Genomic DNA, 21,639 nt, shown 5'->3' with positions numbered 1-21,639 from the left:
AGGGAAATCCTGACAACATGGATGGGCATTAATGCTAAACGAAATAAATCAGAGAAAGACAAATACTGTACGATTTCACTTGTGGAATCTGTGTGTGGAATCTAAAAAGGCTGAACTCATGGAAACGGAAGGCAAAACTGTGGTTGCCGGGGGCTGAGGGGTAGGAAATGGGGACATGTTGGTCAAAGGGTACAAACTTCCACTTACAAGAGGAGTGAAGTTCTGAGGGTCTAATGCACAGCATGGTGACTATAGTTAATAATTACTGTATTACCTACTTGAAAATTGCTAAGAAAGTAGATCTTAGAGGCTCCTGGGTCACTTAGGCAGTTGAGCATCCGACTCAATATGGGCTCAAGTCATGATCCCTGGGTCACGGGATCGAGCCCCACATTGGCTTCCACACTGAGCCTGGAGCCTGCCTAAGATTCTCTGTCTCTCTCCCTCTGCCCCTCTCCCTTGCTTGCGTGTGCTCTCTCTCTCTCAAATTAATTAAATTAAATTAAAATCTTAAATGTTCTCACCAAAAAAAAAAAAATTAAATTAAAAAGGTAATTGTGTGAGGCCATGGATGTATTAACTAACCATTTTGTGGTAATCATTTTGCAACATAAGTGTGTATTTTTTTTTAATGTTTATTTATTTTTGAGACAGAGAGAGACAGAGCATGAACAGGGGAGGGTCAGAGAAAGAGGGAGACACAGAATCCGAAACAGGCTCCAGGCTCTGAGCGGTCAGCACAGAGCCCGACGCGGGGCTCGAACTCACGGACCGCGAGATCATGACCTGAGCTGAAGTCAGACACCCAACCGACCGAGCCACCCAGGCGCCCCAACATAAGTGTGTATTAAATCATGTTGTACACCTTAAGCTTACCAATGTTATATGTCAATTCTATCACAATAAAGTTGGGGGTGGGGGAAGAAGAAAGACAAATTACCAATACAAATATGAAAGAAAACGGAAGTACTTTTTCAAATAAGAAACTTTAAAACATTTTAACCATTTAAAAATTCACAAACGCGGGTGGCTGGGTGGCTCAGTCGGTTGAGTGTTTGACTTCGGCTCAGATCATGATCTCGTGGATCGTGAGTGTGAGCCCCGCACTGGGCTCGCTGCTGTTAGCTCAGACCCCACTTGGGATCCACTACCCCCCTTTCTCTCCCCCTCCCCGCTTGCACTCTCTCAAAAATAAATAAACATTGTTTTAAATGCACAAAGGACATGAACAAACAATTCACCATTTAGACTCACCAATAGACAGCAACAGATGAAAATTTCAACCCCGTTAGTAATCAGAGATGTAAAATAATTTAATAACGTATTTTTTTGCCTGTCAAATTGGCAAAGGTGAAATTTTATAACGTTTTAGGACTATGAATGTACAGAGAAATGTGCCTCACTGATGGAAGCACAGATTATAAAATTTCCAGATGGCCAATCAGCACGATGTGTCAGAGCCTTAAAACTCTTTTTACTTTTGGGCACCTGGATGGCTCCATAGATTGAGCGACCAACTCTTGATTTTGGCTCATAATCCCAGGGTTGTGGGATTGATCCCCTCATCAGGCTCCACGCTGAGTGGGGAGCCTGTTTAAGCTTCTCTCTTTTTCCTTCTGCCCCTCTACCCTGCTTGCCTACTCTCTTTCCCTCTAAAATGAAAAAATATACGGGCGCCTGGGTGGCTCAGTCGGTTGAGCCTCCGGCTTAGGCTCAGGTCATGATCTCAAGGTTTGTGAGTTCAAGCCCCGCAGTTGGGCTCTGTGCTGACAGCTCAGAGCCTGGAGCCTGTTTCAGATTCTGTGTCCCCCTCTCTCTCCACCCCACCCTTGCTTGTGCTCTGTCTCTCTCTGTCTTTCAAAAATGAATAAACATTAAAAATTTTTTAAATAAAAAAATATATATTTTTTTTACTTTTTGGCACAGTAATCCCATTTCTGGAAAGCTATGCTAAAAAAAAATCATAAGAAACACAATAAAAATTTACATTAAAAATAAGGACTACAGAAGTTAAAATTTTTCAGTGTTTAAATTGTGTAGAGGGGGATGTTTAAATCAAATAATAATTATGTAGAAAACTATCCTAGCATGATGTGAGGCATAGTTCCGAATTTGTTTTAAAATTCCATGCAATGCTGGAAAAAAAGGAAAAAAAATACAGCAAAATCTTTCTTCTTTCTTTTTTTGAGTTTACTTATTTATTTTGAGAGAGAGAGAGAGTACACGCACACACACAAGCAGGGGAGGGGCAGAGAGAGAGAGAGAGAGAGAGGGAGACAGAGAATCTCAAGCAGGCTCCTCACTGTCAGCACAGAGCCCGACTGGGGGCTTGAACTCACGAACCGTGAGATCATGACCTGAGCTGAAACCAAGAAGCCAACGCTTAACCAACGGAGCCACCCAGCTGCTCCAGAAATACAGCAAAATCTTAACGGTAGTTACCATTGGGTTCGGTTATTACAGATGGTTTTAATTTCCTTTTTAATAGTTCCTAAAGTTTCCTAACTGTATACAATACAATGGTTGTTTTGTAATCAGAAAAATGGAAAAATTATTCTAAGAGCATAAAAACAAACGCTGTCCAAACCACCACACGACACAGAATTGTAATCGTGCACATTAGCTCTTAAAGGGAGAAGTTTGTCTTAAAAGTGACGCAGCTGATGTCTAAACAGGGTTTCCCAGGCAACCCCTCTGCGGTTGCCAATATAGAATGCCACCTCTGGGGTAGAATCATCCTCCTGGAAGGTTCTGAGGCCTCCTCCTCCTTAAAAGAATAACGAGCTGTTTGCAGGGCTAGGTGTCTGGTTTAAATTCCCTCTATGGAAGTACACACCCGCTGAATGGTTTCACTGCCAGAAGAAAAGTGCTACTCCCGTAATAAAAAGTCAGTGAAGCTGAAAGAAATCGAGTTTCTTGGACTTGGGGTGGCAGCTGGAAGATTGGTAAGCATTCTCAAACACGGAGGCATCTCGCCTGAGCTCTGAGTCCATGGTCAGAATTCACCTGGAATTCTGATGGTCCCTGCTGCGGAGCGCAGGACAGGTCTGGGAGGGGAAGCAGTCTGGTCGTTTCCTCCCGATTTTGAAAAGTCAGAGGGGGTGGATGGACACGGTCACTGTCAAGTGAAGAGTTTCTCTTATCATCTCATAAGTCATAGTGACTCATTCTGAAAGCTCTGTCTTTTTAAAAGTGTGGAGATGAGGACGCCTGGGTGGCTCAGCCGGTTGAATGCCCGTCTCTTGGTTTCAGTTCAGGTCAGGATCTCGGGGTTTCTTGGGTTCAAGCCTTGCCTCAGGCTCGGCCCTGGCAGCGTGGAGCCTGCTCTCTCTCCCTCTCAATCTCTCTCTCTCTCTGCCCCGCCCCCCCCCCCCCCCCACTTGCTGTCTCTTTCAAAATAAGTAAACTTTATTTAGACGGGTCAATCAGTAGCGTGCTGGATTAGGTGGTCTACTGAAGATTCTTCCTTTAAAAATTTTTTTTCAACATTCATTTATTTTTTGAGAGACAGAGAGAGACAGAGCACGAGCAGGGGAGGGGCAGAGAGAGAAGGGGACAAAGCAGAGTCCAGGCTCCGAGCTCTCAGCACAGAGCCCACTGCGGGGCTGGAACCCATGAACCGTGAGATCATGACCTGAACCGAAGTCGGGCGCTTAACCGACTGAGCCCCCCGGGCGCCCCAAGATTCTTCTTTTCAAGACCGTATTAAAACTATGCCCGTATATACTCCAGCCCGGGCTACATAGCGTGGTGCTGGAGGGGCTGCAAAGATTCACACGTCCTGGACTCTGCCTTCAGCTTATTCCCAATCCAGGAGAAATGGGAAGGTGCAAAAACATGACAAGTTAAATGGCTCAAGACTAAGCTGAGAGTAAGATACAATGAAAGTGACAGGCAACAAATGCCTGTTTAACTGCCTAGTGGAACAATTGCAACATCTTACATGTATCTAGCCCTTAGGTACTGTGCTAAGTGAGCATTTAAAGATGTATTACCTCTTGACTGTGTCTAAGAAACCGAATTTAGTAGGAATACTAACAGGTAGCATTAATTAGCGCTCGATACATGCCAGGCACTGTGCTAAGTGCCTCACATGGAAGAACTTGTTTAATCTTCTCCAGTAGCCTGCAGGTCAGTCGTGCTAATTGTCCTGAGGCACAAAGAGAAGCTGGTGCGTGGAGATGCCTGGGCATTGCACAAGATCACAGAGCTGAAGCGGGGAGCCAGCATTCGAACCCGGGGAAGACTAGCTCCAGGGCCCCACTCTTTTTCTTTCTTTTACTTTTTAGTGTGGTGACAACACTTAACGTAAAATCTATCCTCTTCACAAATATTGGAGTGTGTGTTATTGTTGACTCTAAGTACAGTGCTGCACAGCAGGTATCTAGAACCTTAACTGAAATTTTTGGACTGTTAATTAATAACAGTACGCCCCCACCCCAGCCCCTGGTAACCCCCATCCCAATCTTTGATGTTATGAAATTGGCTATTTTAGATACCTCATGTAAGTGGAATAATGCCTTATGTCCTAAGGTCCATCCATGTTATCCCATTTTGCGGAATTTCCTTACTTTTTTTTTTTTTTTTTTTTTTGGCCAAGTAGCATTCCACTGTATGAGTATACATTTTCTTTATCCATTCATCTGTCGATGGCCATTTAGGTTATTCCCGTGTCTTAGCGATGGTGAACAATGGTACAATGAACACAGGGGTCCAGATATCTCTTCACGATCCTGACTTCCAATTCTTTTGGATAATAAACCCAGAAGTGCTGGATCATATGGTAATTCTACAGTTCTATTTTTAATATTTTGAGGAAATGCCATACTATTTTCCATTGCGGCTGTGCCATTTTACATTCCCACAGAGTTCCCATTTCTCTTTTTTTAAATGTATTTATTTTGAGAGACACAGAGAGAGGGTGAGCAGGGGAGGGACAGTGAAAGGGAGAGAGAGAAACCCAAGCAGGCTCTCCACTGTCTGCGCTGACAGCACAGAGCCTGATGTGGGGCTCGATCCCACAAACCACGAGATCATGACCTGAGCTGAAATCAAGAGTCGGTCGCTTAACACATTGAGCCACCCAGGCACCCTGAGATTTGAAGAGTTTTTATTAGGGTCAAGAGGAAAAAGAGGAGAGGATGTTTTCAGTGGGGCGTGGCTGTTAGGTCATCAGTTGTTGGGAGATTAGGATAATAGCATCTCAAGCGACAATATTTGATTCACATTTTAACACATGCTGTCAATTCCTGAGCAGCCATGAATTTCTAGTTGACTGTAGGAGGCAGCAGAATTGCCCTGAGTTTACCACAGCCTGAAGCAGAGGTCAGAAACTATGGCCTGCAGCCAAATCTGGCCCAGCACTTGCTTTTGTAAATAAGATTTTATTAGACTACAGCCACTCCCATTCATTCTGTGTCTTTCACAGTACGTGGCAGAGATGAATAGTTGCGACAGACACCGTATGGTCCATAAAGCTTAAAATATATATATTTTTTGCAGAAAGGTTTGCTGACTTCTGGCCTAATGTATCACAGTGATTGTTATTTTTTCTTCTAAATTTTTATTTTGAGAAGTGTCAAATCTATAGAAATACTGAAAGAATACTATAATGAACATTTGTATGCCCTTCTCCTTGATTCAATACTTAACATTTTGTCACATTTGCTTCCTCTCTCTCTCTCAGGTGCGGATATCATAATTCAATACCTCTATTTAGTATATATCTAAATATAGTATATATCTCCTAAGAATAAGGACAATCTTTTACGTAACCACAGGAATTTAACATTGATGCAGTCAGTAGACCATATCCAAATTTTCCCAATCCAGGTTCCTGTGCAGGATTGCTTTTAGTGGTCATGTGTCTTTAGTGGTCTTTAATCTAGAACAATTGCCCAGGTTTCTTTTTTCCTCAGCTTATTAAGATAAAATTGGCAAATAAAATTATGAGATATTGAAAGTGTACATCATGATGATTTGGTATACATGAATTTGGCATACATGTCTTTCTTGTTTTCATGACATTGATGTATTTGAAGAGTGTGGGATAGGTATTTTCAGAATGTCACTCATCCTGGATTTGCTTGATCACGTCCTGAGGATTATTTTCAGGTGTTAGCATTTTGGCAGGAATGCCAAAGAGGTGATGTGTCCTTCTCAGTGCACCCCATCAGGAGACCCAGTGATCATCAGTGCAGCAAAACTCTACCTATGGTGGTAGTCAAACAGGATTGACTTGCTCAAGACCCAAAATGACAGGGCTCAAAATGGCAGTGCTTACCTATCTACAGTCTATTCCTGGAAAGGGTACTAGGTAGCAACAGCATGGAAATAAGGAAATCACAGCCAAAGGCTGTCTCACCCTAAGGGTCTGGGACGTCCGGGTGCAAGGTCCTATTACCCACCCCTCTCTTGGTTCAGGAACCACCTACACTCGCACAGAACACCTTGGAACAGGTACTCCGTTCACATAGAAGATCCAAATGTGCACACGGATTTCAAATGTTTGCAGTCATCTGGGGGGTTGGCATCCATTTGAACAGAGAGCTGATCCATCCACTAATAAATAATATGAGCACAAATGTTTCATACTTGACAATCCTGTTCCTCCCTGATCACTGGCTATCTGTGCTTTGTGGCATACTTCTGTTGACTGATTAAACTACAATCAACCAATTTTTTATGATGTCGTCCCTTCCAACAAAATCTACCTTTTCTCATGTACCATAATTGCTTCTCATAGCAGTATAAGTCAGAGGCCTTGTCTCTAGTATTTCCTGAGCAAACGTCAAATGCAGACCCAAAGACATAGTCCCGTTGCAATTGCTGCCTTGTGGTCACACAGACCTCACACCTGGTCATCGGTTGTGAGGACACAGACCACGCGCAGAAGGTCATTAGGTTGGACGTTGTCCACTCGCGTGGTTTTTTTTTCTTAACGCGGTGAAATGTTTCCAACTCACACCGACACTTTTAGGGTGTCCAGTTCAGTGGGATTGAGTGCATTCGCAATGTCACGCAACCGTCACCACTGCCTGTTTCCAGAACTAATAGAAACTCTATACAATGAAACAATAGCTCCCCATTCCCTGCTTCCCGTGGCCCCCCGATGACCTCTTTTCTACTTTCTGTCTCCATGACTTTGCTGCTTCATGTAAGTTAAATCATGTAACATTTGTTCCTTGTGTCTGGTTTGTTTCATTTATCATAATGTTTTCATTTCACATAATGTTGCAGCACGTGTCAGAGTGCCCTTCCTTTGCAAGGTGATATTCTTTCGTATGTGTAGGCCAATTTGTTTGCCTATTAATCTGTTGGTGACCATCTGGGTTGTTTCCACCTTCTGACTATTACAGATAATGGGGTGATGAACATCGGTGGGTACGCATCGGTTTTAACTCCTGCTTTTTGTTCTTCGCGATGTACACCTAGGATTAGAATTGACGGGCCATATGGTGATTCTATGTCTAACCTTCTGAGGGTCCGCCAAACGGTTGTCCATAGTGGTCAGGTCACTTGTTGGCTCTTCAAAAAAGAGGAGCTTTTGACACAGTTCTTTGCCCCCAGGACCTTCGGAGTCAAAGCTAAGAGACTTAATATTCCCTTCCTCTAAGCTTCTCAACCAGCCATGGAGATTTGGTTAGACTTTCCCTTTAACAAGCTATTGGCTCCCTTTCCCCTGGGAGCCATTGCATCTTCTTCCATATATCATCAAGTTTAAGCCAGTCTTTTCTCTCTAAAGAAGGCCCTGTGGTTCCCTACTGTGCCAATATACTGCTGGCAGCAACAGGAGATGGGCAGGAGCCTTCTCTTCAGTTCACCTCGAGGGTCTGATTGGATACGTGCAGAGAAGTGCATCTGGCCCATCCACTGGGCAACAAAACATCTCAGCAGCCAGCTCCACCGCGGTGGGGTGCGGGGAAGTGACCGTCAGTCCTATCGATCCCTTTGAAATCCTGCCGTTAGGTCCAAATTTCCGGACATGGTATCTTGTTGTGGAATAGTCCCAGCCTCTGGAGCCCTTACCTGAAGTTTTAGTGCAGGTTCAGTGTTGAAAGAGAAAACAGAGTGCAGCGGGGAAGGCCCCTGTGTGAATTCCTCTGCCACCTCCCCTCCCCCCTGCCCTGACTCCACCACAAAAGCATGGCAGGTAAGGGAGACACCATCACAGCATACATTTATAAATCACATATTCCAACTTTTGACCAGACTTTAATTCTGGTCCCTTTTACAGTAGCGTCCCCATAGCCCCCTGGATTAATTCTATTGCCCCTATGGGGCTTGTTAGCAGGCCGAGGCAACACTGTAAATGTGCTCCACGCCCAGGAGATCTAGAAGAGTTACTTCTTCACCTCTGGCCATTTCACCACCCATTGTTGGTAAAAGACCTTGGGAACCCCACTGGGAGTTGAGTCAAGAGACCCCTGCGTTTTTGTCTTCTTCCTCCATGATGACTTTTTTAAAAATTTGTTTATTTTGGGAGAAGAGAGAGTGCACGAGTGGGGTAGGGGCAGAGAGAGGGGAGAGAATCCCAAGCGGGCTCTACACTGTCAGCACAGAGCCTGATGCGGGGCTCAAACTCACGAACTGTGAGATCATGACCTGAGCTGAAACCAAGAGCTGGATGCTCAACCAACTGAGCCACCCAGGCACCCCAAAATAATATCCATCTTAAGGAAAACTTGCAGGTATTGGACAAAAAACTACTACCTTTCTATTAAGAGTATTTTAGAATCTAATGCTGTAGGCTCACTGGAACCATATTTCTTTCTGGAATTTCCCCAAACCTTTGGATTTTCCATCCGAGGGGCTTTGAGGAGACTTAGATGTGGGATCTCCAGATTTTCATAAAGGTTTTGGTGGCACTTTCTCTCTCAATTTCTTTCTTTTTTGACTTTTACAACTAGCTGTCTAAAGATTCCCACATGATCAGAGGCTGAATTGTTAGTCCCTTTCTTGTGTTGACTTCCTTTCTTTTGTAAAGTTCTAACTTTTTTGAAAACATCTTTACTGAGATGTAATTCATATACCATGTAATTCACACAATTAAAGTGTATAATTCAATGGTTTTCAGTGCATTCACCGAGTCAACTTTCAAGTGTTTTTCTTGGCCCCAAAAGAAACCCTGTTCCCCTTTAGTTACCACCTCCCACCTTTGGCAACCACGAATTCACTTTCCGTCTCCATGGATTTGCCTCTTCTGGACATTTCATATCAAATGGAATCATAGAATATGTGGCCTTTTGTGACAGGCTTCTTTCATTTATCACGCTTTGAAGCTTCATTCCCCTTTACGGGTGAATAATGTTCCACGGTATGGATGTACCACATTTTGTTTATCCATTCATCAATTGATGAACATCTGGGCTGTTTCCATTTTTTTGACTATTTTTGTGTTGACATGCTTTAATCCTCTCGGGTCTCTGGACATGGAATTGCTGGGCTAAAATGTTAACTCCCTGTTTCGCTTTTTGAGGAACTGCCAGTTTGTTTTCCAAAGTGGCTGTGCCAGTTTGTTTTTTTTTAATCCTCCATGTGGTAGCTGGGATAAAGGATTTGAGGTTGCCTCTTTTACGTTCTCCTGTGGTCTCAATATCAAAGTCATACGTGGTGCTAGTGCTGGCGGGACGCCTTGAGTTACAGTGTTGGTCGTAGCCTGGGTGAGGGGCATCCCATTAGGGAGCTCGATTCTGTCATTATATAGATAGTTCAATACTGCCTACGCCTGCAGTGTTTTTGCAACTTTAGTATTGGTTGACAACGGAGGGGAAGTGACATTGTCTTTCTCTGGATACGCATGATGGATCCTTCTCTTAATCCATTCTAGAAACCTAGGGGCTTCCCTATGAACCATCCCCACAAAGGTATTAGCCAATAGTTGGTGGACCAAAATATTCCCCTTCAGTCAGAAGTGTTCAAAGCAGAGACACTGCTCCTCATTCTAAAATTCTCTAAAATTCTCAGGAATCATTTTAACAAAGGTTTATCAGGATGATGTCTGTAATGACCTGGAAAATTATTCAGTTCCCTCACTGAATAATCCCTTATTTCCCTAGTTTCTTGCCCTCCCTGTCATCTTGCCCAACTTGAATTATCTTCTTTGTTGTCCTAAGTCTCACAGAATTAGCTGACTCATCAAACATATGGTGCCAACCAGAGAGGACACAGCTCACCCCAAGGAGATTCTGAACTTAACTTTCATTTTGCTGATGCTCAAAGCAGCAACCACAGATCTGAATTTTTAGCTGACCTGGTATCAGTTTGCAGTTCCCTGCTGGTCCATTTTTCTAGCTCCTGAGGTTCAGATTCTTTCAGTTCCAGATTTCACTGGAATGTTTTACTACTAGTATCTAATTTCAAAGTCTGTGCTGCTTCAAACCAAGAGTAACTTGTTCATTTTCATCTTTTTTATCAGAATCACCCCCCCCCTCCTTTTTTTTTTTTTCTAGTAATGCCTTAGCCATATTTTGAGCTAAGAATGAGTCAGGGTTTTTTCCGTAAATCCTACATCTGAAATGGTTTAACAGGCTTTGGTTGCTAAAGAAAACTCACAGATCCTAACAAATCTACAGTTTATTACAGGACAAAAAATACAATACACCAATAATATTTAAGTAAGGGCTGGAAAGGCCAGGTGCAAGGTTCTATTATCCTTCTTCTGTAAGAGCCCAAACAGATGGCGCTTTCACTCCTGGGGCAGGAACCACCAACACGTGCATGGAACGCTTTAGAGCAGGGAGCCCAAAATTGAGCCTGCTGGTTTCTTTTCTACTGTTTTTTCTGGTCACACAGCATAGGCATATCCCTGCTTGTAACTAGCCCCAAATGCAGAGCCCTTTGTCTATTATCAACAAATAATGCTGATAAGCTGACATAAACTACTCTGAAGCTCCTTGAACCCATATTAAAATAATACTATTGAATCGGTGTGTGTCATACCGACCAGGGGTCAGTGCCCTGCAGGAACTTTGACAAACAGCTCAGGTCCTACCGTGGTTAGCTCTCAAAGCACATAACTTATCTTTGGATAGTGCTTTACAGTTTTACAGAGTGGAGGAATTTAACGAACTGGAACAAGCTGATGTTATCACCCCCACCTCAGAAACCAAGTACAGGAGGCTCAGAGCGCTTGTGACTTGCTCAAGGTACCTTGAAGTAGCCTGTGTGCTCCTCCCCCATTCTATCCTCTTACCACTTAACATGAAGTTTGTGCATCTCTTCCTGTTTTTTGCTTTTCGTTTTTTTTTCTGAATTCCACCAGTCACGTATGCATCTCTAAACAATGCGTTGATTAGCACGTTTGGGGGATTTTATATAATGGAATTATGCTGCAATGTATCGTTTCGTGGCTTGCCCCCCGCCCTCCCCCCCCAGCATGTTATGCCCTTAGGGTGAGCCCGGATGTTGTCAAGCTGTTCTGGATAATCTTCGCTGTCGAAATTGTTTATATAAGAATATACTGCGTATTTTTACGTTTGACTGTATGGAGGTTTGTTTTCTCTTCAATTCTTAGTGACTACAAATAACGGTGCTATAAACATTCTTTATTCTGTCTACTTGCGCAGATGTGCAACTGTTTCTCCGGGGTAATATATTCTCCAGAAAGAAGGCACATCTTCAAGTTTCCTGGACGATGCCAAATTACCTTACAAAGGGATTGTATTAAAATTATACTTTCATGGGCAGTGATTAATGCACGGGCACACACAGACACACACTACACACCTACGTATGCACACACGTTATACTCCTAACCATCACACACAGCACTGAACACGCACACGGACCCACAAACGCACAGCACACACGGTCTTTACAGGACGCACTGACACGCAGGTCCACCCACGTGCACTAGGCACGCGCACTCACCACGATGCCAGCCTCACCACACCCCGCTCAAACACAGACACAGAAAGGCAGGCCCCGCGCGCCGTGTCAGCACGCACGCAGCCCCGGTACTCGCACGCAAGCCCCCACGTAGCCCAGCCAGGGGGCGTGGTCTCCGCAGCTCGCGACTGAGGAATCTTGTCCCGGCCGCGCCGCCGTCGGACGCCAGGTGTCGGAGGTCACGGCAGCGTTGGCGGTGGCGTTTTTTTCTACCCGGAAACCACGGCTGCCGGACCCTGAGACGAGTCTGTGTCGCGGCGGCGTGAGCCGGACTGGCCTCTGGTCCTCGCCTGGGCCCCGTGGAGCCCGAGGCCGCCCCCGGCGCGGCGGGGAGGATGGTGCCGAGCGGCCCCCGGCCCGCCGCGCGCCGCCGCGAGTGATCTCTGAGCGGCCGCGGGCGTCCGCCGAGCAGCTGGCCCGGCCGGGCCCGGGGCGCGCCGCTGCCCACCGGGGCGGGGTGAGCCGGGGTAGGGCGGGCCGGGGTCGGGGCTCAGCCGGGGCTGAGCGCGGGGTCGGGAGGGCGCCGTGCTGGTCGGGAGCGGCCCTTCCGGCCGGGTGTCTTCACCGCCTCTCGGGGCTGCAGCCCCCGCCCCAGCTGGCGGTGGGGGTCGCTCCGCCTTAGCCCAAGTCTGGCCTGCGCCGCTGGCGTGGGCCTGTTTACCCGCCCCCCGGGTTGGTCCACCCGCATGCCTGGAGCCGGGGTGCCCTGCCGCCCTCGAGATGGCGGGACGTCCCCCGTTCGGACCTGAGGCCTGGATAATTTGGATTTGGCACGGGGAACATTTTGGTAGTTTGCCATTTTTGACTTTGGGTCGTGTTTGCGTTACTTCTCTATTTGCAAATCATGTACACCTCAGGAAGAAGATGGGATAGACTTAACCTATGTGCAGACACTTGAAATAGTGGTATATTATGTGTCAGGCTTGGTAAATACCCAGAGATGGGGTGGATAATCGTCTTCACTCATATTTTAATAAAATAAATCGAGGAGTGGCTGCAGGGTAATTTAGAGGCAAGTAGTTCTGTTTCTCTTGATAAACAGCATTAGAAATAAAACCAAGCCTATTGTGCTGTTTTGAACTGTGTGAACACCATAACCGGGGGACAGCTGGTGAGGGGGCCTTTGTTGAAGAATACGATGCCTGTAGTTTAGTTCTCAACTAGCAGATTACAGCCCTCGTTCAGCGATGAATGGGGAGCTTCTTTGCAGCTTGCTTTAAAGCAGGGAAGATTGTGGCTGCTCCTGAACTGCTACTTTCCTGCCTCAAAGGTGAGCCTCTGTGGGAGGCAGTGGGAGGAAAAATTCCAAGGCTGGAATTTGATTAATTTCAAGATGGATATTTAATAACTTTTTTTGTCCCGATAGCTCTCTGGTTAGCTTGGGGTCTGAGCATTTGTATCCTGTGTGTAGATGAAATTGCTTGAAGGGTAAGAACACCTTCCAGTTTCCTGATTTAAGGAAAGGAAATAGACCGTTGTGCAGCTAAGATACACTTGATGACTGCAAGCTCTTTACTCCCTGGGATAAGGAGGCAGTGTGCTGACTTCCTAGTAAAGGTGGAGGAAGAATTTCTGTGGCCTAATTGAGGTGGGAGGACTGGAAGCCGGACTGCCTGCCACCCACGTCTGGGTACTGAGATCCCCAAATGCTGATTGAGCCTCCCTGTGTTAGGGCAGCTGGCAGCTGTTGCACGGAAGAGAGACAAGACCTAAGTGCAAATACAGTTTCTGCCCGCAGGGAATGTACTTAGAGAAAGCAGTAGGCTCATAAAAGTGGCAGGACTGAATGGCCACGTGGAGATAACTATCAGAGGTTTTTGTTATGGTTAGGCTTCATAAAGGAAGTGACCCTTGAGGTGGACCTCAAAAGATCTTGAGCATTTGGGTCAGAATTAACTGGGAAATGAAAAAGCTAGGGCCAGGTGTTGGAACAGCACTCAGGCTAGGTAGCTGGGCAGTAGAAACCTGGAAGCAGTGGCAGAGGCAGTCGGTAAGAAGGGTTGAATGCTTTTCTAAGACAGAAAAAGCACTGGCTACCCAGTCTGGCTTCTGGTAGGTTTCTGAGTTCTAAAGAATTGTTTTCATTTGGTGGGTTTCTTTTGTTCTGTTACTCAGACAATGACACAAAGCAGTGCTTAACTTATTTTAAGGACAATGAAAAAGATGCTGATTGTGATTCCTGTCTGGTATTAACAGTCAGGAAATTAAATTTAGTGTCTGCACGTTGTTTCTGTGCCTGTGTTTAGTTTGTGGGAACTCGGCTCTAGTATGATCTTTGCCACTCTGGCTACTGCCAATTGATGAATGGCAGGCTTTTAAGCCAATTCCTGAGTGTTTTGTTTTAATTTTTAAATGTTTACATATCTATTTATTATTATTTTTAATGTTTATTTATTTTTGAGAGAGCGCGAGCAGGGGAGGGGCAGAGAGAGAGGGAGACACAGAATTCCAAGCAGGCTCCAGGCTCCGAGCTGGACAGAGGGCTCAAACTCGTGAACCGAAAGATCATGACCTGAGGCAAAGTCAGATGCTCAAGGGACTGAGCCACCCAGGTGCCCCAGTGTTTGTTTATTTTTGAGAGGGAGACAGAATCCAAAGCAGGCTCCAGGCTCCAGGCTCCGAGCTGTCAGCACAGAGCCTGACGCAGGGCTTGAATTCATGAACCACAAGATCATGACCTGAGCTGAAGTTGGACGCTCAACCAGCTGAGCCACCCAGACATCCCCTGGGTGTTTTTACTGACATCTAGTTCACCGAGATGTGGCTGGTTTCTCTTACACAGTATTGTGGAAGATCTTTGAAGCCATTCAAATAGGATGCCATGTAATTGCTCTGCGACATTATGACTAGTCTCAGGACCTCACTGGCTTCAACCTTAGTCTTTCGTTAAACACTCTCAGGATTGCACCATCTTAACTTTTTGATATTTCTTTTAGACTCTTCTTCCCTTTCTAGCCACTGCTCTGTCTCCTTGTTATAGACATGTGTCTGAAAAAGAGTGGCCTTTACAGGAGACACAGCATGACATAGTACAGGGATGGCCAGTCTGCGGGATGTTTTTTGTCAGTAACATGCTGCAGAATCCCATTGCCATGTAAGACAGCCTTTATAAAAGTATTTTACTATGACATTTTAATTAAAATGAAAAAGGTTATGTGGAATTTAGGAAACAAAACAAATGATCATAAGAAAAAAGAGCAAACCAAGAAATGGACTCTTTTCTTTTTTTAATTTTTTCTTTTAATGTTTGTTTATTTTTGAGAGAGAGAGACGGAGCACGAACGGGGGAGGGGCTGAGAGGGGGAGACAAAGAATCCGAAATAAGCTTGAGGCTCTGAGCTGTCAGCACAGGGACAGCTCCTGTCCTGGAATTCACAAACTGAGATCATGACCTGAGCCGAAGTCAGACGTGTAACTGACCACCCAGGCACCCCTGAAATGGACTCTTAATTAATAGCGAACAAACTGATGGTTACTAGAAGAGAGGTGGGTAGGGGCTGGGTGAAATAGGTGATGGGGATTAAGGAGTGCGCTTGTGAGGAGCACTGGGTGTTATATGGAAGTGTCGAATCACAGTGTAGTGTACTCTTGAAACTAATATTACACTGTATGTTAACTAACTGGAATTTAAGTAAAAACTCAAAGAAAAAAAAAGAGCCCGGTATCATAGTGACTTAAAAAAAAGGAATGGAGGAAAGATAAGAGTTTTTAGCAAATTGATTTTCCATTTTGGATTCATTTTGATAAATATGGAAATCTTTAAATTCTCCTTCCCTGGTACAGATTGAATAAATTTGACAAGAGGTCTGTAGTTCTCTCTGTGTGTAATTCCATACCTAAATGTAGTCCTGGGAGTGTACATCAACCTTTGGTGATGACTGTCTATGAATTATGGTCATTTGGTTGGACCTTTACGCTGTTTGGTTAAAAGTGCTGTTTTCACAACATCTGCCAGTCTTTACACTGAGTTTGGATGTTACAATTTCATATTGAACTTTTAGTGTTGATTTAATCTTGTCATCACTCATGATCTGTTTTTTTAAATATCTGTTAATTAAACTCCAAGTCATTAAACTTTAATGTGGGGATACTTTTAAATTTGGTTTCTAAGATGCTCAATAATTAAAAAAAAAAAACTGAAGAACAAAGATAAGTTATTTTCCGTTTTGGAACTATGGTGAATTAATTTTTTTAAAAGGAGAGGGAGGCATGTTGGAAGTTACCATGATTTTATATTATGCCTTTGAAAATGGAGCCATGCGTTTGTTAATTATAAGTGAGTAGAAATACAGCTAGAGTCTGAATTTTGGAACTAAGTCTGGTTACAAACATGTAATTATGTCAGCCCATGTTGTTCCTTTTTGTCTTTATTCGAGTACTGGTGTTGCCTAAAATGCATTAAAACTTTATGCTTCCTGTTGTAATTTATCTTGATCATTTAAACTTGTGAGTTATTGTGAAAGTCTTTTCTGCACTATGAAATGTATTAGCTTGAGAAACAGGAAACCATTGAGAGAAGATTCTACTCATCTTTGCTTTATATTCTGATTGATGAGAGTTGTGAGCTATGAATTGCCTTGCTTAAAGAGGGGGAAAATAAGTTAACCATTTTAAACTTCAAAAAAAATCAGTCTTGTGCTTTTATGACTAAGATAACACCTTATATAGCCATGGCCTAAGAAAATTTTGTTTCTTTTCAGCTTGGCATTAGACTTGAAACCTACTTATCAACCCTGGTATTGTGATTGATGACACAGCTTTTAGAGTGAGAAGAATTAAGTCAGAATCTCTCTCTTGCCACTTATTACCTAGCACAGATTACTTAACCTCTTTTGATTCAGTTTCCTCATCTGTAAAATGAGGATAGTAACATTTACCTGGCAGCGTTGTGAGGATTAAAAAATATGGTGTATGTACTTGGCATGGTGCCTGGCACAGGGCATGTTTTAAGTAGTAGCTGTTAAAAATGATACTCTCTCCTTAGCCCTTTGGCATCTGGTTTCTGCCTTTATCACATCATCTTAAAGGGGTTTCACTTACAAAACTACTGATGTCTTAATTGTAAAATTGTATGGATACTCTTCGGTTTTCATCTCATTTGGTGGGGTTGACTCGGGTTGACTCTTAATCTGAACCCGTAACATTTATTGGGAGGCAGTAGTCTGCTTCCTGGTTGACGCACCAGTTCTGGAGGCTGACTGGATTTGAATCCAGGTTCATTTACTATTGTATGACCTTGGGCAAGTTAGCTGACTTCTTATGCCTTAATTTACCCCTCTGCGAAATACAGATATTGTGAGGATCACATACAATACACGCAAAACTCCTAAACAGGGTGCCTCAGGGTGCCTCTTTCGTAAAGAGTGAGCAGTTATGTTAGATGTTCTTGTTAAGCAACTGCAGAAACATCATGGAAACAAGAGGCAACATGAACAGGATACATCTGGCTTTCAGTTTGGCTGAAGAAGGCAGTATGGGGGGGGCGGAGGGGGGTGTGTGTGGAGGAGGACAGCCTCTTGTTAGAGACATTTACAAGGTGGGAACTGCTTGACTGGTAACTGATAGCTGTTTATAGGAGAGAGAGAGAGAATCAAGAATGGCTGGCAGTGGTCACTGGCTAGATGGCTGTGTCTTTCATTATGAGGAGGAGCGGCTTTGGTGACTTTGGAGAAGTTTTGACCTTGGCTCAAGGTGCCTGTGGGTCAGCTAAGTACAGAGCTCCTGTATGTGGATGTTTGGGTCTGGGCACGGGGATAGATACAGAAAATTGCAGGGAATAAGTGTGTGTGCCTTGAGCAGAGGCCCAGCCGCGAGCTCAGGGGGAGAAGCAGCTCTTGAAGAAGAGGGAGAAGGAAGGGGTGGCCAGTTAAGCAAAAGGAAAGCCCGGTGATTGATGTCCTGGAGGTGGAAGACATTGTGTCTGTGTCAAATATTGCAGGGAGGGGAGTTAAGGACTGCAGTTCTGGCTTGGCTTTACCAACTGAGACCTCACTGGAGACCTGGAAGTTTTCCCGTCTTCGTCACTACTAATTTGCCTCTCTGAGGGTCTGTTCTGCTTCATGGTGGGGGAGGAAGGATGGTGGCTGCGTGCTTGAGATTGCACAGGTTTCTTTGATATTAGCAGGTGCCCTCATCTCTGCTAAGTGTTGGATAATCTAGTTTCACATCCATTAGTGCTTTTTATTAGGTTCAGGATATTTTTTAAATTTTTACATTCAAAGTGGGCCCTGGGGCACCTGGATGGCTCAGTCAGTTAAGCATTCGACTTCGGCTCAGATCACGGTTTAACGGTTTGGGAGTTTGAGCCGGCATCGGGCTCTGTGCTGATAGCTCATCATGGAGCCTGCTTCAGATCCCTTGTCTCCCTTTCTCTCTGTCCCTCCCGTGCATGCTCTCTCTCTCTTTCTCAAAAATAAATAAACATTAAAAACAAAACAAAAAACCCACAATAAACCAAGTGGGCCCCTCTCCCACATGGAGGTGAGTTCCCGATATTCTTTTAGCTCAAGAGCGGTGTATTTCCTGGGGTGGGCACACACAGCAGGCTCTCCAAGCCTCCCCTGGCATTGCCCCCAGCCCCCACCTCCTAGTCACTTTCAAACTTTGAGAAGGACATGACTTTATAGGAGAGTTTTAAGGAATTTCCCTTTGGCCTGAGGTCGAAAATCTAGTTTAAAATGAACGGTGGTTTTGTTGTTCACATAAAGTGAACTTTTTGGTCTGGGTCACAGGTAGTGGTTTGGCAGATCTTAAATTCGAGTTTTAGATTGTAGTTTTAAACTTGGGCAAGTAGCTATGTGGTGTACTTGGAGAAAGGGAGACCCTGTGAAAGGCTCCTTATCTGGCATAGTCAGTGTTAATTTCCTTTCTAGTAAGATACTATAATCAATTACAAAATTGCATATTTCAGCTGTCACTGGCCCCTTGGGCAGCCTTCCTCTTTTAGTGGCTCTTTTCTCTGGTTACAAATGTGTCGGTTTCCTCCCTTCTTACCCACTGTCTCTTGTCCCTTTCATTTGAGGCGTGGTGTTCACCCGTTGTCTGTCTCCTCACCCTTGTTCTTCTCTCCTCACCGTGTGCTTTCCCCCTGCCAGAGTGTGGTTTTAGAGGTCACCGGTGATCTTGCCAGGTGGAGCATTATGCAAGCTTAGTTTCACTGGAGTATTTTTCAAAGCGCAGAGAGGCTCAGAGGTCCTTTCTTTTCTTAATCGTAATACTTACTTCTCCGTACCTCTTCCTTCTTGAAACACTTGCAGGGTACCTCACCATCCTGGGCACCTTTTTGGCTCATGGTCACTTCCTCCCCTCTGTGGCCTCCACTGGCCTCTCAACCTCTGCCCTGATGGAGGGGCCCATGCCTGTCTGGAGAACTTCTGTGCCCACCTGCCCCGGGAGCACACAGTACTGGGTTGTCTGCAGGAGCCTCACCTAAATGTTGTTTGCTATTCTTGGTTTCTCACAGATCCCTCTGAGTACAGATGACTGCAAGTTAAGCTTGGCCTTTCTTTAGCACCAGGACATGCTAGAGGACTGTCCTGCTTTCTGTTTGTTTGGTTTTGTTTTTCTAGTTTGGTTTAAGAAAGTTCTGGGGTTTTTTTCTCCTATTTCCCACCTTTATTAATGAAGAAAATGAAGAGAATTAAGATTTAAGGAAGTTTTATTTTGGCCACGAGACCAGCAGGATCTATTGAAGATTATTTACATTTATAAATTTTATTGTTAGAAAGTATTACAAAAGGAATATATATTCGTGATGGAAATTTTTTTAAAAAAGAAAAAAGATCTATGTAATCTGAGGGATTACCCTAGATTGGCTAGCCTACCCTAGGTGGCTAGAGGGAACCACCGTTGTTTACATTTGAGGGCATGTTATTTGTCTTTTTTTCCCGGATGGGTACTTGTGTGCACCAACTCTCATACTTAAAAAACCTGAATAGCCTCATTCTGTGTATGTTATTTTAGCTGCTGTGTGTTTAATGACCATAGTGTTTCTGCTGGGGATATATCATGCTGTAACCATTTCTCTGCTGTTGTTGGGTATCTAGTTTTTCGTTTTTTACTATTTTAAACACTCCTGAGATAACTGTCTTAGTAGTTAAATCTTTGTTTTCAGTATTGTTTTCTCAGGTGAAGTTTTTAGAAGTTGAACAGCACAGATAAGAGTATGTTGGGTTGTAATGCTGTTGATACGTGTGGCCAAGTTCGTCTGTAGAAAGTTTAACAGCTCTTTTCCTCTTCTCTTCTTTGAAAGTAACTCTGGTGTTTCTCCTAACTTGTGGGTTGCTCGAGGTAACTCCAGTATAATCTTGGTATTGCCTTTTGCCTGCTTAAATTGCCACCCGATGTTTAGTGTTGTCATTCAGTTGGTCTCAGAGCTCTAGGTGCTCCGTCAATGGACTTCAGTCACATACTCTCACATGTAACTGCATTTTGGCTGTGTTCTGCGTACCTTAAATCCCTAGACTTTTCCCAGGAGGCAGCTTCACAGCCCTGGTGGTTTCTCTCTTTATCCTTGTGAAAGCCTCTAATTTGGACTTGGGATGAATTTAGGAAAAGGGGCCAGATAGTGTGCTTTCTCTCTATGTACGTTTCTTAACCCCATACAGAACTTAACCTATTCTTTAATTAAAAGTGATATTTACTATGGTAAAGATCATAGAAATGTTCTTTTAATTCTTTCCAGAGGAAATACATTTGTTTAGCTTTTGTTAATTATTTGAAAATGCTGGTGAACGGTAGGAGAGGAATTTCAAGTTTGTGAAATATTTGACTTTTAATTGTTTTATTAAAAAAGAAAGTCTTTCACTTTTAAGTGAATACAGTTGGCCTCCCCTGGAACTTTCTCTGATTAAATTAGCTATATTGATATTTGCTGATTTGTAGGTATTTATGTTGATATATAGATGTTTACATTCTGGTGTGACGTGGTTTTAATGACTGTTAGTTTTCCCTAGAAGTGAACTTATTTTAGATTTTTGTACTTTTCTAGATGTTTTATCATTGTAGTTCCAGGTGGTGAATGGTTCCTATTTATTTTTATATGTGATTCAGATTTTGTCTTTCTCTTAATAAACTGTATAAACATATATAAGAGCTTATTATAACTTTAAATAAACTTATGGAACTCTCATTTACTGTTGATGTTTTTGTTTCTCAATCTTAGGATTCTTAACCTAACTAATGTCATTTTTTGTTTTTATTTTTTAAAAAAAAGACTCAAGTTTTTAAAGGCAGTTTTAGGGTCACAGCAAAATTGAGAGGAAGGTACAGAGATTTCCTGTATAACACTGTCCCACACACATGCATAGCCTCCCCCCTTCAGCATCCCCCACCAGAATGATACATTTGTTACAATTGGTGAACCTCCATCACTGTCATTCAGAGTCCATGATCATACAGAGTATTTTCACTGACCTAAAAATCCTCTGTGCTCCATCTGTTCATCCCTCCCTCCCTCCTGCAGCCTCTGATCCTTTTACTGGCTCCATACTTTTGCCTTTTCCAGAATATCATATCATTGGAATCATAGGGTTTGTGGCCTTTTCAGATTGACGTCTTTCATGTAGTAATATGCATTTAAGTTTCCCCCTTGGCTTTCATGGCTTGATAGCTCATTTCTTTTTTAGTACTGAATAATATATTCCACTGTCTGGATATACCACAGTTTATCCATTGCCCTACTGAAAGGTATCTATCTGGGTTGCTTCCAAATTGTGGCAAGTATGAATAATGCTGTTGTGAACCTCCATG

At 43.7% G+C, this 21,639-nt stretch overlaps 1 protein-coding gene across 2 annotated transcripts in view; it reads left to right on the top strand.

Annotated features, from left to right (window-relative positions):
- Positions 1 to 2,773: 2,773 nt before the first annotated feature.
- The window catches only part of TMEM248 (transmembrane protein 248), a 40,356-nt gene continuing 21,490 nt past the window's right edge, over positions 2,774 to 21,639 (top strand). The window contains exon 1 of one of the 2 annotated variants that reach the window (XM_060649138.3): positions 2,774 to 2,945. In XM_060649138.3, coding sequence (XP_060505121.1) covers positions 2,844 to 2,945 — 102 coding nt within the window. In that variant the 5' untranslated portion in view covers positions 2,774 to 2,843. Of the gene's footprint in view, positions 2,946 to 12,077; positions 12,347 to 21,639 lie in introns of those variants that run through there. The other variant, XM_060649139.3, reaches the window with a different exon arrangement.

The sequence above is a fragment of the Panthera onca genome, chromosome E3 (genome assembly GCF_046562875.1).
Source record: "Panthera onca isolate mPanOnc1 chromosome E3, mPanOnc1 haplotype 2, whole genome shotgun sequence".
NCBI classification, from domain to species: Eukaryota; Metazoa; Chordata; class Mammalia; order Carnivora; family Felidae; genus Panthera; species Panthera onca.
This window is presented reverse-complemented; position numbering and strand designations above follow the sequence as displayed.